The sequence below is a fragment of the Saccharomycodes ludwigii genome, chromosome II (assembly GCF_020623625.1).
Source record: "Saccharomycodes ludwigii strain NBRC 1722 chromosome II, whole genome shotgun sequence".
Lineage (NCBI taxonomy): Eukaryota > Fungi > Ascomycota > Saccharomycetes > Saccharomycodales > Saccharomycodaceae > Saccharomycodes > Saccharomycodes ludwigii.
The window spans coordinates 878,492-892,749 of record NC_060201.1 but is presented as its reverse complement, the minus strand read 5'-3'; the positions used below and the strand labels follow the sequence as shown (position 1 = coordinate 892,749).

The following is a 14,258-nucleotide window of genomic DNA, read 5'->3' as shown; positions in this document are numbered from 1 at the left end:
TATATATATAATAAGCATAAAATACGCGATACTTTTAATTGGTATAAATATCCTTGAAAATTGCATACTCTAAATGAAATAATCTTAATTAAAAAAATAAAATAAAACAAAATAAAATAAAATATTATTGGAATATTATGTCAGAATTTTCCTCAAAAACATTTAATGCCAAACTATATAGTGTTTCAAGACCAAATTATCCCAAATCATTATACAGTTATTTGTTAAAATACCATCAATTAAAAAATACTCAAAGATCCTCGTCACCATCCTTCCTCATTGATGTTGGTTGTGGACCAGGGACAGCAACACTCCAAATGTGCCAACATTTCCATACAAACTTCAATTCCATGCTTGGTGTTGATACTTCAGAAGTCATGATTAAACAAGCACAGAATAATAATACACAGTATCCTAATTTGTCCTTTAAAGTCGCCGGAGCAACAGCTTTATCCAAAGTTGTACCTCTAGCTCATTCGGTTGATATGATTACAGCTGCTCAATGTGCACACTGGTTTTTGCCATTTGGTGATTTTTTAAAAGAGGTTAAAAAGTGTCTAAGACCAAGAACAGGAACATTGGCGATTTGGGGATATATTGACCCAAGATTCGTTGATTATCCCGAACTAGATACCCTATTGTACGAATTAGATCGTGCCAAAAACCAATTTGGTCCCTTTTGGCAAGAACCTGGTAGGCAAATACTGAGAGACTTGTTGGATGCGCAGAAAATCAATCCGGATATTTTCTACGATATACAAGAACTGAAATATACCATACAAGATTATCGCAGAGACATTTCCAATCCTGCTAATCACAAAAATAGTCCATTTGTGCTAACCAAAGAAATGTCTTTGCTGGATTTTAGGAATTACATTTATACATGGAGTGCGGCCCATAAAAGACAGCAAGTTCTAGGCGATACCGATCAAATTGTTGCAAATTTCTTTGATCAAATTTTCCACAAGGTCCCTTCATTGACTATGAATAGTAGAGTGAAAGTTTTATGGAATACAGTTTACAAACTTGCTAGGGCCAAATAGACGGATGAAGGAGTAAATAATAACTAAGAAAGTAACATATACAGTTTATTAATTGATTGTTATTTGAGCTTTGAGCTTGATGAGTTATTTTATTTGCTTTTTGTTTTTCTTTTGTATTTTCATTGAGATGGTTTTCCTTAGAATATAATGTATTAACAAAACCCAGACACCACATAGTAGAGTTAACTAAAACACGTCTATCCACAGTAAACGATGCAGACTTCCAAATTTACATACTTTTTTTTTTCTCTGTCTTTTAACCTTTTTTCTTTTTTTTTTTTTTTTTTCTATTTTTTTCTATCAATTTCTTATTTCTTACATATTTTTTTTCATTTCCTTTTCTTTAAGAAACGCTGCTTGATACCAACTATTGTTTTAGCATTTGTTGATCAGCAAACTAATTAGCTTGTGGATTAGTCATACAAAGTTAAAAGAAAATAAATCGTCAGATTTTATACAATTGCTTGTTAAAGTCCTAAGGAGATAACACAAAATAAGAAGAAGAAAAAAAAAAAGAAAAAAAAAAAAAACATTGATAAAAATGTACGTTGAAATCACTTCCCAAGAACAATTTACAAAACTAACTACCGCTGAAGCTACCGATAAATTGGTATCCATTTATTTCCATACCTCTTGGGCTGAACCATGTTCTGCTATGACACCTGTTTTCAAGGCAGCTAGTGTTGATCATACTAATAAGGATGTCATATTTTTATCTATTGACGCCGAAAACTATAGTGAAATTGCCGAATTATTTGACGTTTCTTCAGTCCCATACTTTGTTTTTATCAAAAATGGGACTATATTGAAAGAATTAGCTTCTGCTACCCCAAAAGACTACGTCAAAATTTTAAATAGTTTAAATGTTACTTCCTCTACTTCCCAATTGCAAGAACAAAATACTGCATCAGGATCTTCTGCTCCAACGAAGAAAAATAACACTGCTACAGAAAACAATTATGATGTTGGTACTAACGATCGTGAACAAGGAGAAGACGAAGACGAAGAAGAAGAAGAGGAGGAAAGTGAAGAACAGTTGAATGAAAGATTGAAACAGCTAACTCATGCTGCTCCAGTTATGTTGTTTATGAAAGGTACCCCAAATGAACCAAAGTGTGGGTTTAGTAGACAAATGGTTGGTATTTTAAGGGAACATCAAATAAAATTTGGATTTTTCGATATTTTAAAAGATGATGGTGTGAGACAAGGGTTAAAAAAATTCAGTGATTGGCCAACCTACCCACAATTATATATAAAAGGTGAATTACAAGGTGGATTAGATATTATAAAGGAATCTATAGAAGAGGATGCTGACTTTTTCCAACATGCTTTAGAAGCTTGACAAATGTGTACGTATCCCCATATCTGTCTTTTATTATAGCTTTGCTAGCTTTATTATTTAATTAATTATTTATTTTACTTCGGAATTTCCATGATAAAAACCTACAAAAAAAAAAAAAAAAAAAAAAAAAAAAAATTTTTTTTTAACCTATAAATACAACTTTATCTGTCGTTATGTGTAGTATTTAACTATAATATATAATCGCTCGAAAAACACTTTTAGCCAACTTTTAACCTTTATACTGTACGCCTATTTACTTTGAATTGAAAATATATTAAACATTATTTAATATATCGATGTCACTATCAGAAAGACTATTCATGTGTTGATCCATAGTATCATTTTGGAAGGATGGTGCTTGGGAAAACATCTTAATTAAATAATCATCTTCATCCTCCTCATCTCCATCTTTGCTAGTATCAATTCCATGATCATTATTTGTTTTTTCCTTCCCGCTTTCTTCTATGTCACTATCTTCTATAATTTTGTCAATTTCAAATTCATCAAAATCATCATCTGCAGAAAGATCTTTTGATATCTCATTTTTGTTGGAGCTAAAGTTGGAGCTACTTAAAAATATTTTGTTTTTATTGAAAACCATGCATGAATCATCCGTGTACTTGTTTTCAAATTTTAGCATTTCAGAATCTGCATCTAATCCAACGATCTTGCCTCCCAATCTATCCAAATAATCTGTATTTTCATCAACTGTTACAATGTCTGAATCGATTTTGTTATGTGATGTAGCTGGGTTCGATTTCAAACACGACAAAATGTAGTTTTTTTTAAAGTGTTGAAACTTTCTAATGGTTGGTGAATAATAGGAATAGTACAGATCAATGTCCCTTTTTTGGAAATTCTCTTTATATTTGGATATATTCAAAAGATAAAAATCGTCAACTTCTGAGCGGTAACTAAACCTTTTTTTGTTCATTTTCCATTCTCGCGGAAATTTTATTTTCCTATGACTAGATTCTGTATCAACACCTCCTTTCAATCTTTCACGAACACCCCTGAAACAATATTCATCATTCGCAATGTTACTACTAGTCCCCATTATATCACTTAAGCCTATAATATCTAATATGTCACTGGCAACACTAATGCTCAAATCTTTGGAAATATGGTAATTTTCATAAACTCCGAGTTTCAAATTTGGATCGTGTATTGAAACATAGTTTTCTATCAACGCATCTATCATGGTACCTGTATCATTATTAGCATGCTGAGAACCAAAAACACATTTCCCCACTGCATGAAAATACGACACGCCCTCCTGTCTCGTGTGAATTGCGGGGTTTACATGAGGAGGCATCATTGCCCAGTTTTGAAAATTGGTGATCGCAGATCGTATATCACCACAAGACCCGGCTATCTCTTGAATGGCTCTCAACGGTTTACCTCCCCTTAGTTTATCATTTTTTTGGAGCTGCAGCTTTTCTTTTGATTGTATGTCCTTCAACACTTTGGTAATCAAAGTTTTATTAATTGGATTGAACCTAATTCTAAACACGCTAGGACTGTTTAAAATTTCCTTATCGAATACCGTTTCGCTGATAAATTTTTGTTCAATCGTAAATCTGTGAAAATCAGAATTTTCGTCATACAATGCAGGTATTTCACATTCAGTTAAACAAATTACTAAAGGGGGATTCTTTCTTGTATCATCATTAATCCATTTTTTCAAAGAGTTTTGGAACCTTAACTTTATGTCAGGATAAAAAATATTGGGAAGGTCCTCAACCAATATTAATTGTAAATTGGGCCCCACTAAATATTTTACAGATTCTAAAAAATTCTCAAAAGAGTATAAGGGTGATATTGTAGTATCATCAGTAGAGTATTCTGTAAAACAAGCATCTTTGGAAGCATTCTTAAAACCATTATTATTTTGCTTTCTGTACTCTGGAATTAGTTCATTAGCTATTAATTTTATAACAGTAGACTTAGAACAGCCACTTGGTCCTGTAAGTAAAACTATTTTATGTTCACTTTTACCATCAAGAATACTTTTGATTTCACTTACTATATCGTTCAACTTCCGTTTATGGATTGCAACTTGAGATAAGCACTTTGGTTCATATTTAACATACCAGTTATCTTGTTGTTTCTTTCCTATTATCATATCATCATTTTGAGACTCTTTAAGGCCCATATTATAAGACTATATGTATGTTAAAAATGTTTTTTTTTTTTTTTTTTTTTTTTTTTTAATTGCTTGGATAAAATTAAACAGTGTAGTGTAGCTTGCAATTTGAAATCGAGTGGTGCTTGGCTTAGCATGGTTTTACAGTGATCTTTTTTATTAGTATATTCCATAATAAAATTCAAATAGAAAGCTGAGCGAGTTCGGGTTAGCATACTGAAATTAAAGGAAAAAAAAAAAAAAAAAATAAAAATTAAATTAAATTAAATTAAAAAAAAAAAAGAAACAAAAAATGAAAAATATCTGTGGTTTTCAAATTACCACAATCAAAAGATAGAATAACAACAACAAGAAGAAGGAAAAACAATAGCATTTGGTAATTAAAGAATCTCAACTATTAATTTATAATTAGTCTATCCGTAACCCCATCAAATAAAATTCGCAGATTCAACATGGGTAAGAAAACTACTGAATTTGATCAAGATTATGAAAAAAAAAAAGCTACTATTAGGGAAGTTTTTAGATCAGATCTAATTTCTGGACAAGTACTTAAACAAGATAAGAGATTGATTTCTGAGACCTCAATTGACACCGAAAGATTTAAACCTAAATCAATGACGGGCCTTGTTTCTATTAAAGATATGGGTGCAGCAATTAACACGAATGTCAGCACACAATCTCTCTCAAAGGACAAACAGGATAAAGGGAGCTTTTCAAAGGCTAAAAAAAAAACTCATGATAACATTAATAAAGGAGAAGTCGTAAGACATAGGAGTATTTTACAAGAAAACAATTTAAACTTGAATTATCATCCAACCAATGATCATAATAAAACCATTTATGAATCAATAACTCGATGGGTTTTAAATAATATTTTTGATGGAGATGCCCCTCACGACGTTATACTAAATGCTACCGATGTTTTAATAAAGTCACTAAAACAGAATAACACCAACGAAGATGATGATGCATTAATTAACAAAAGGCAATTGCTAGAAAGGGAACTCGGAAATGGAATAGGAATCAATAAAACCGCGTTTCAAGAATTGTTTGAATTATGTCAAAGTTTAACTGACTACGGTTTAGCCTTTTTAAATGGTGCATCAGATGCAGCGGCTATAATGTATGACTCAGAGGAAGATAATGAAAATGCTAGTAATGAAGGGGAAGATAGCGATGGTCAGAAATCTACAGAGCACGAGAAAGAATTTATTTTTGATATGTCTGAAAGCGACGACGCTGAATTGGAAGAAAATATAGATGACAGCAAAGAGAAGACAGATTCGGATACTGATTCAGTTATTGAGTTGGCTTCAGATTCTGACAGTATCTCTATTAACGACGTGAATACCTCATACATAAGTGATTATTTGGCTAAAAATTTAGATCAAAATGAAGATTTAATACCTTTATCTGAAAAGGTCACAGAGCTTTTAATAAACATTCTAGATGACGAGTCACAATTAGAAGAATCCCTATCCGATTTATTTGCTTTTGATAAATACTATATTGTACAGCACTTTATCAAAAATAGATATCAAATTGTGTGGGGGCTAAAGCTGGCAAAAGCAAGTGATAAAACTAAAGTGTTAAGGGAAATAAATGAAAGTGGATTGGCTCATCTATTGGTGAATAAGCAGAAGAGGAAAAGCACAAATCCAGAAAACTTGCAAAAGTTCAAAAGGACAAAGCCTGTTAAAGATAAAGATTCACCGCAATTTATCGATATTGAAAATGTTTTAGCATTGTCATTGGAAACTACCACTTCCCAAAAGGTGGTTTTACCCGAGGGCTCATATAAAATTATCAAAGACAATTACGAGGAAGTCCATATACCGGCACCAAAGACTGTTAACGATGATTATCCTTTGGTAAAGATAGAAAATTTACCTGAATGGACTCATGGAGTATTTCCAGCAAATGAAACTCAACATTTGAATCGAATTCAATCTGAAGTTTATCCATCTGTTTTTAAAACCGATAATAACATTTTACTATGTGCTCCTACTGGTGCTGGTAAAACCAATGTAGCTGTTCTTTCGATGTTGCGGGTCATTTCACACTTTTTAAGACCAAACAATAAACCAAACCTAGAAGCATTTTGTATCGTTTATATTGCTCCATTAAGAGCCCTAGTTCAAGAGCAAGTGAATGAATTACAAAGAAGATTTAAATATTTGGGAATAACTGTCGCTGAATTAACCGGGGACTCTGTATTAAGCAGAACTGATATCCGCAATTCCCAAATTTTGGTTTCAACTCCTGAAAAATGGGATATCATAACCCGGAAACGGTCCAACGCCAATATTATTTCTTTAGTGAAGCTAATAATTATCGATGAGGTTCATTTATTACATAATGAAAGAGGTCCCGTTATAGAGAGCATTGTGAGCAGAACTCTCCTGGATAATGGTAACGATTGCCGGATTGTGGCTTTATCAGCCACGTTACCAAACTACATAGATGTGGCAGCATTTTTGAGGGTTCCTAAGGAGGGACTATTTTTTTTCAATTCATCATATAGACCTTGTCCACTAGCACAACAATTTGTTGGAATTTTTGAACAAAATGGTTTAAAAAAATTAACTGCACAAAATCAAGCCTGTTATGACAAAATGCTTGATACGGTAATAGAGGGGGAAGGCCAGCAATTAATAATATTTGTTCATTCGCGTAAAGATACAGCAAAAACCGCTTTATGGTTGAAAAATAAGTTGCTGGAGGAACAGAAAATGCATTTATTTATGAAAAAGGATGATAAGGGGGTGCAAGGAATTTTAGAAAAAGAAGCCGAAAACGCTAAAGATTTAGAACTGGGGGAGTTGATAAAATACGGGTTTGGTATTCACCACGCTGGTCTATCCAGAGAAGATAGATCTCTTTCAGAAGATATGTTTGCTGATGGTTTGTTAAGAGTCTTGGTTTCGACATCTACTTTAGCTTGGGGGGTCAACTTGCCCGCTCACACAGTAGTAATTAAAGGCACCGAAATATATTCTCCTGAACGAGGCGAGTGGACTAAACTATCTCCACAAGACATTTTACAAATGCTAGGGAGAGCTGGTAGGCCCAGATACGACACCAATGGTGAAGGTATAATAATAGCAAACCAGGAGGATATCCAATATTTGTTGGCTATATCAAACGAGCAGTTGCCAATTGAGTCGCAAATGGCCAAACGAGTTGTGGATTGTTTAAATGCTGAAATTGTTTTAGGAAATATTAAGTCCAGGTCTGATGCCATAGTTTGGCTATTTACTACATACCTATACATTAGAATGAAAAAAGACCCTGAATTGTACAATGTTGATAATAGCAGACATCCAGAAAGAACTGATTTGTATTATTTTTGTGAAGATATTTGTCATTCTGCTTTGAAAATTTTAGATGATGATAAATTGGTTATATACAATCCTGTCTCAGGAAAGGTTAAGTTTACGGACTTGGGTAAAATTGCGTCATTTTTTTACTTAAAACATGAATCAGTTTCAATGTACAATAATAAGCTTTCCAAAGAGTTTACTAGCGTTGAGCTTTTGAAATTATTTTCCAAGTCCGATGAATTCAAGTACATGACAATCAGACCAGAAGAAAAATTTGAATTACAAAAATTATTAGAAAAAGTTCCCGTGCCGATTGGTGATACTATTGATGAACCGATTGTTAAAGTGAATGCACTTGTTCAGAGCTATATCTCCAGGCTAAAATTTGATGGGTTTGCCTTGAATGCAGATATGGTATTTGTTAAACAAAATGCCATTAGATTGTTAAGAGCTATGTTTGAAATTGCTTTGAAGAAGAAATGGTCCAGAATTTCCAAAACTTTATTAAATTTTTCAAAATATGTTTCCAAACGAATGTGGCTGGTCAATAGCCCGTTGAGACAATTTCCAACTTGTCCCGTTGAAGTTATTAAACGTATGGAGGCCTCTCCTCTAGCGTGGAAGGATTATTTAGAACTACCTACAGCGGCCGCAATTGGTAAAGCGCTAAGATTGGAAAAGCATGGTAAACTTGTTTATGATTTAATTAAAAGATTTCCAAAAGTTCAGTTTTCCTGCACTATTCAACCAATTACTCCAAGCTTTTTGAAATTTGAAATAGAAGCTGTTCCGACTTGGATTTGGGATAAAAGAGTTCATGGGACCTCTGAGTCATTTGTGGTAATAGTAGAAGATACCAATGGTGATAATATTTTATATACGGAAAATATACTTTTTAGAGAGGAGCAGCTTGGGTCTGAGCATATTATTGAATTTACATTGCAATTAAAGTCCATTGAATCGAATTCTTTACCACCAAACTATTTTGTTAGTTTTATTTCGAATAATTGGTTAAATTGTGAGTATAAAGAACCTGTTATTATGAAAGATTTGATTCTTCCTAAACCCCTCCCTGCACCTCACATGATTACAGATGATTTAGAACTGGTACGCACCTCTATTTTTAACGAAAATGCTATTTCAAATCTATTTGATTTTAAAACTTTTAATAAAATACAATCTGAAGTTTTTGACCCATTGTTCAACTCCAATGAAAATATGCTAGTATGTGCTAGCAAGAATAGTGGCAAAACATCATTAGCTGTGGTTGCATTGGTAAACCACTGGAGACAAAACAAAAACAGAGCGATATATATATGCCCTAGTCAGCTGAAAGTAGATCAACTTGAAAGGGAGTGGAAAATTAAATTTGCCACTTTTGGCAAAGTGGTAAACAAACTAACTCCAGATTTAAAAACAAACGTTGCATTACTAGCCAAAACACACTTAACTTTAAGTACTCCATCGCAGTTTGAAATTCTATCTAGAAACTGGAGAAATAGAAAAAATTTGCAACGGTTAGAATTATTTATTGCAGATGACGCCCATGAAGTTAGTAATGTTGAGTATGGTGCATTTTATGAAAATGCCATATCGAGAATGATTTTAATGAAATCTCAACTTGATCTGCCGTTAAGAATCTTAGGATTTTCTGCTTGTTTATCCAATGCCAGGGATTTTGGGGACTGGATGGATGTCAAAAAGAACTTAATTTTCAACTTTGCACCTAACGAAGGATGTTTAAATTTAGAAGTTAATTTTGAAAGTTATGGGGAAAGCGATACTTATGAGATGCTGGAAAGTACAATTACTTCAACTGAAAAGATCATTAAAACTGATGTTTGTATTCCATTAATTTTTGTTGCTACCAGAAGAGATGCTATAAAATTATCTATGTGGCTAATCAAACACTTTAGTGAAAAGAAACAGTTGTTACTTAAGATGGAGAAGGAGGATATTAATGAATTATTGGGGAAGTTTACTGATAGGTCGTTGCGTTTTTCTTTGGAACAAGGTGTTGGCATTTTATATAAAGGGATGTGTGAATCCGATAAGATGTTTGTTCTGAAAATGTACCAAAACTTTATGATAAGTTATTTAATTGTGACAAAGGATATGTGTCATATTGCGCCAAGTAGTCAGATGGTCATTATAAAGGGAACTTCTTACTACGACGGTAAAAAGTTCAAATTAGTTGATTATTCCATGAATGAGATTTTAGAGATGGTAGGATGTGCGCAAAACTTTAATAACGGAACCAACCATGCGGGTCAAGTTTTTATTATGACGGATAATAAAATGAAAGAGTATTACAAAAATTTTATAATAGATGCTCTCCCCACTGAAAGTTATATTGCTTATAATTTACATGAAAGTATTATGATAGAAAATGCTAATGGTGTTATAAGTTGTAAAGAAGATATAATGGAGTGGATAACCTTTACATATTTTTATAGACGATTGCATGCTAATCCGAGTTTTTATGGTGTAAAAGATGTTTCTGCAATCGGTATATCTGCATATTTAACTGAATTAATAGAGGAAGTGTTGAGTGATCTAAGTGAAAGTTCCATTATTGAAGTCATTGAGAAAAATATCGAGGCAGATAGGGAAAGAAAAGACAAAGGAAGAGAAGAAGAAGAAGAAGAAGAAGAAGAAGAAGAAGAAAAAGAAAAAGAAGAGGAGGATGATTATGACAACACTATTCAGCCATTATATGGTGCGTTGATTAGTTCTCATTATAATATCTCATTTACAACAATACAGTTGTTTTTGAGCTCACTATCTAAGATTTCCAAATTATCCCAAATAATAGAACTGCTATCACTTTGTACAGAATTTGATTATATTCCCATTAGAAAAGATGAAGAAAGAGAATTATTCAAGTTATATTCAAAATTACCTTTAAAATTATCTAACACAGATAATTTTAGTATTTATTCCGTTGGATTCAAAGTTTTTGTTTTATTACAATGCCATTTTTCTAGAATCAAGATTAATGTCGATCTTCAAATTGATTTACAAGATATTTTGATAATTGCTATTCCATTAATTAATGCGATGGTTGATGTTTTGGCAGCTGAAGGCAATTTGGTTGCAACGACTATAATGGATTTAAGCCAAATGATTATCCAGGGCTGTTGGGATGTAGATAATCCATTAAAACAGCTTCCATATTTTGCTGACACAAACTCAATTTTCGCTATTTGTGAGAACAAAAATGTTGAAACTATTTATGATATAATGGCCTTGGACGATAGCGATAGAGATGAAATAATGGCTATGCTCGATAGTCAAGAAAAATTGATGCAAGTCGCAACTTTTGTTAATAATTATCCAAATATTGAAATGAATTACTCTCTTAAAATACCTGAGGAACATATAAAAGTCAATCAAAATTATAGTTTGACTGTTACCATTGGCAGAGACGAGGAACCAGAAGACTTGAAAGCCATTAGTGCAGTTTTTCCATACAAGGTGAATGAAGAATGGTGGATTGTTGTGGGTGAGGTTGAAACTAGAAAACTGTACAGTATTAAAAAAGTTATATTGCCAAAAGAGCAGCAAACATTTGATTTGGATTTTTCAGTTGAGGTGCCAGGTACTCATAAATTGTGCGTTTGGTGTATATGCAATTCATACCTAGATGCGGACAAGGAAGTTACTTTTACGATTACTGCCAATTGAATATATAAAGAGTAACGCTAATTAAAAATATAGAAATAATAAAAGACGTTATATGTTAAAAGACAAGCAAAATTATACAATACTCATACAACAAGATTAGTTGTATAAATAGATATAGATGTATGTAGAAACAAATGTATTATTTCATTTCCACATCACCCTCATAATCGAGAGTAAACCCACCACGATTAGACACATTTGTATTGTTAGCTTTTTGCTTATTTTGATGTTCAATTAATTGATTGTAACTCCAAACAGACACACCTTCTTGGTCTTTAGGATCGCTTGGTTGAGCCATTGCCTTTAAAAACTTCTTAGTATTAGCTATAGCCATGTCTGTTGACAAGTTTAAATCAGCATCACTTAGACCTTGGGCGATCCACTTAGGCAATTGCCTCTTTTTTCTTGAAAATCGTCTGTCGGCCAAGACCATTACACCATAATCATCTTTACCTCTCAAAACACGACCTAAACATTGTGCAGCATGTCTCATTGCGTCAAAGGAAAGAAAATCGTTTTCTCTTATACGATAATTTTCCCTCATAAATTCTAATCTAGCTTTCAAAATACGTGATTCGGTGTATTGGAATGGGATGCCGATCATTAATACCGTTCTACCAAAATGGTGATCAAAATCGATACCTTCACTAACTTTACCTCTTGCGACACTTAACAAAATTGCGCCTCTCCCATTTGAACAAGCTTTACGATATGTCTCCAAGGCCAAAGCAGTTTCTTGTGCATCTGGTGTTTCAACTAGAATTAACTTATATTTCCACACTTCATCAAGGATACCCATTGTTTGCCACATGGAGATAATACTTTCCATATATAGATATGATGGGAAAAACACAACCATGCCGTCTGGAGTAATCTTTGAAAATTCAACCAACATAGAGCCGTAATTACGAACAATACTTGGATCATTCCTGATCTCGAATCTCGATGAAATAGCAACCTGATCTGAGCCTTTAGTAATAATCAAGGGTAAAAAAGATTTTTTTGATAACGTCATAGAATATGATTTTTGTAATATAGTCTCAAAGTTCAACATTTTAGGGTACATTTCCAACGGAGATATAGTACCGGAAGTGATAATCACCGAGCTAAATTTTTCAAAAACAGGTTTTATAGCAATAGATGCATCTAAACATGTAAACCGTAAAATAGGATTAGGAACCGCAGCTGCATTCTCTATTTCAAATGGTTCTATGATCAATATAAAGCCATCCTCATAAGTTGAAACTAAAGTGGCGAATGTTACTATATCTTTCAATGCAGCGAAGTCCTCAATATCTTCAATGTCTAACGTTCTTACCAATAATGCCAATCTTTCTGAACAAAATCTTAATGGTTTATTTTCTATAAAAGTTAACTGTTTGCAATGACGTAAAAACGAATGTGGTGTTTCTGAAATGACATGCAAGACTTTCATTCTCGTTTTTAAGTATTCAATAAAACGTTTCAAAAAAGAAACAAAGTGTTCAGCTTTTCTAATGTTACCAGGCATTGCCTCATTCAAAACATCGGCTGATAGGACAGGCGTTTCTACCAAGGGCTCTTCATTTGGTTCTAATATTTCTTCCGGTCTTAATCCTCTAACTAATTTGTTGTATTCGTCTTGCAAACTTTGTGCATCGACTTGCTTGGTCCTTTCAATTTCTCTACTCAATGCATTACAACCCTTTGATGCTTTTTTTAAAACATCATTAGTTAAATCTAAGGAAAGAGACTCAATACAAACGTTATCTATATTATGCGCCTCATCAAAGATAACAATAGAATCGTTATTGATTTGTTCGGAGACCCTTTCAGCAATTTTGGGATCTAAAACATAATGATAGGAATAAATGATTATATTGCACATTGAAATTAGACGCCGAACTGTAAAATAAGGACACATTGTTTTCTCTTCGCAAATATCAATTAATTTTTCAAACGAGTACACGCCATTGGGTAAATAATCTTTTAATTCGTAATTGTACATGTTTTCATGATAGTCACACAACTCGATATCCAACTCTGGATTTTCAAGTTTTTTGGCCTTTGCCTGTCCATTAGTCATCCGTCTACATTTTTCATCAACAATGGTGCCTTTCCTCTCTTTTTTTACCTTGGGGTGTAGACATAAATTTTTTCTGGAAGTTAAACCTATGCCTAAAAAAGATTCTTCACTCCCCAATTCCTTTGTTCTATATTTCATCAAATTATCCAACTCAATTAAGGCCTTTTCAATTTCTGACATGGTACGTGAACAATATACAATTTTTCGGAATGACCCATTTTCTTGCTTATGAAACATTTGATATGCAACAGTTATGGATAATAAAGATACGGTTTTTCCTGTGCCTGAAGGCATTTCTAGTATAGAGTTACCTGTTGCATCTAAAGTTTTTTTAATGTCACACATGTATTCATATTGTTCTGGATATATTTTGGGATATGGGAAAAGAATAGGAAGCTCGTCAATATAAAATTTCATTATTTTAATTTCTTATATGTAACAATAAACGCGGAAGCCTAAAGGATGCTGTTGCAGTGAATATATTTTTGTTTTGCCACTCTCTTGGGACTCGATATAAAGTTAAAACAAAACAAGAAGTGAGTGTTGGCTGAGAAACTAAAAATATTTTAAATCAAAAATAATATTTAACAACACAAGGAATCAATGTGATTACATATTTCATCTATAAAAAAAAAAAAAAAAAAAAAAAAAA

General features: G+C 32.8%; 5 protein-coding genes across 5 annotated transcripts; 3 read left to right on the top strand and 2 right to left on the bottom strand.

Moving 5' to 3' along the window:
* Positions 1-137: 137 nt before the first annotated feature.
* On the top strand, positions 138-1,043 carry TMT1 (trans-aconitate 3-methyltransferase; the record flags this gene model as incomplete). The annotated part of the gene is made up of 1 exon (XM_046080497.1): positions 138-1,043. One exon carries the CDS (start codon positions 138-140, stop codon positions 1,041-1,043), a length of 906 nt encoding a protein of 301 aa, XP_045935826.1.
* A 541-nt stretch (positions 1,044-1,584) lies between these two features.
* Positions 1,585-2,385, top strand: GRX4 (monothiol glutaredoxin GRX4; the record flags this gene model as incomplete). The annotated part of the gene is made up of 1 exon (XM_046080496.1): positions 1,585-2,385. One exon carries the CDS (start codon positions 1,585-1,587, stop codon positions 2,383-2,385), a length of 801 nt encoding a protein of 266 aa, XP_045935825.1.
* Positions 2,386-2,659: 274 nt separating this feature from the next.
* RAD24 (Rad24p) lies at positions 2,660-4,540 on the bottom strand (the record flags this gene model as incomplete). Its single annotated transcript, XM_046080495.1, has 1 exon — positions 2,660-4,540. The coding sequence occupies one exon, from the start codon at positions 4,538-4,540 to the stop codon at positions 2,660-2,662; it is 1,881 nt and encodes a 626-aa protein (XP_045935824.1).
* Positions 4,541-4,983: 443 nt separating this feature from the next.
* Positions 4,984-11,541, top strand: BRR2 (ATP-dependent RNA helicase BRR2; the record flags this gene model as incomplete). The annotated part of the gene is made up of 1 exon (XM_046080494.1): positions 4,984-11,541. One exon carries the CDS (start codon positions 4,984-4,986, stop codon positions 11,539-11,541), a length of 6,558 nt encoding a protein of 2,185 aa, XP_045935823.1.
* Positions 11,542-11,680: 139 nt separating this feature from the next.
* On the bottom strand, positions 11,681-14,023 carry RAD3 (TFIIH/NER complex ATP-dependent 5'-3' DNA helicase subunit RAD3; the record flags this gene model as incomplete). Its single annotated transcript, XM_046080493.1, has 1 exon — positions 11,681-14,023. One exon carries the CDS (start codon positions 14,021-14,023, stop codon positions 11,681-11,683), a length of 2,343 nt encoding a protein of 780 aa, XP_045935822.1.
* Between the last annotated feature and the right edge of the window lie 235 nt (positions 14,024-14,258).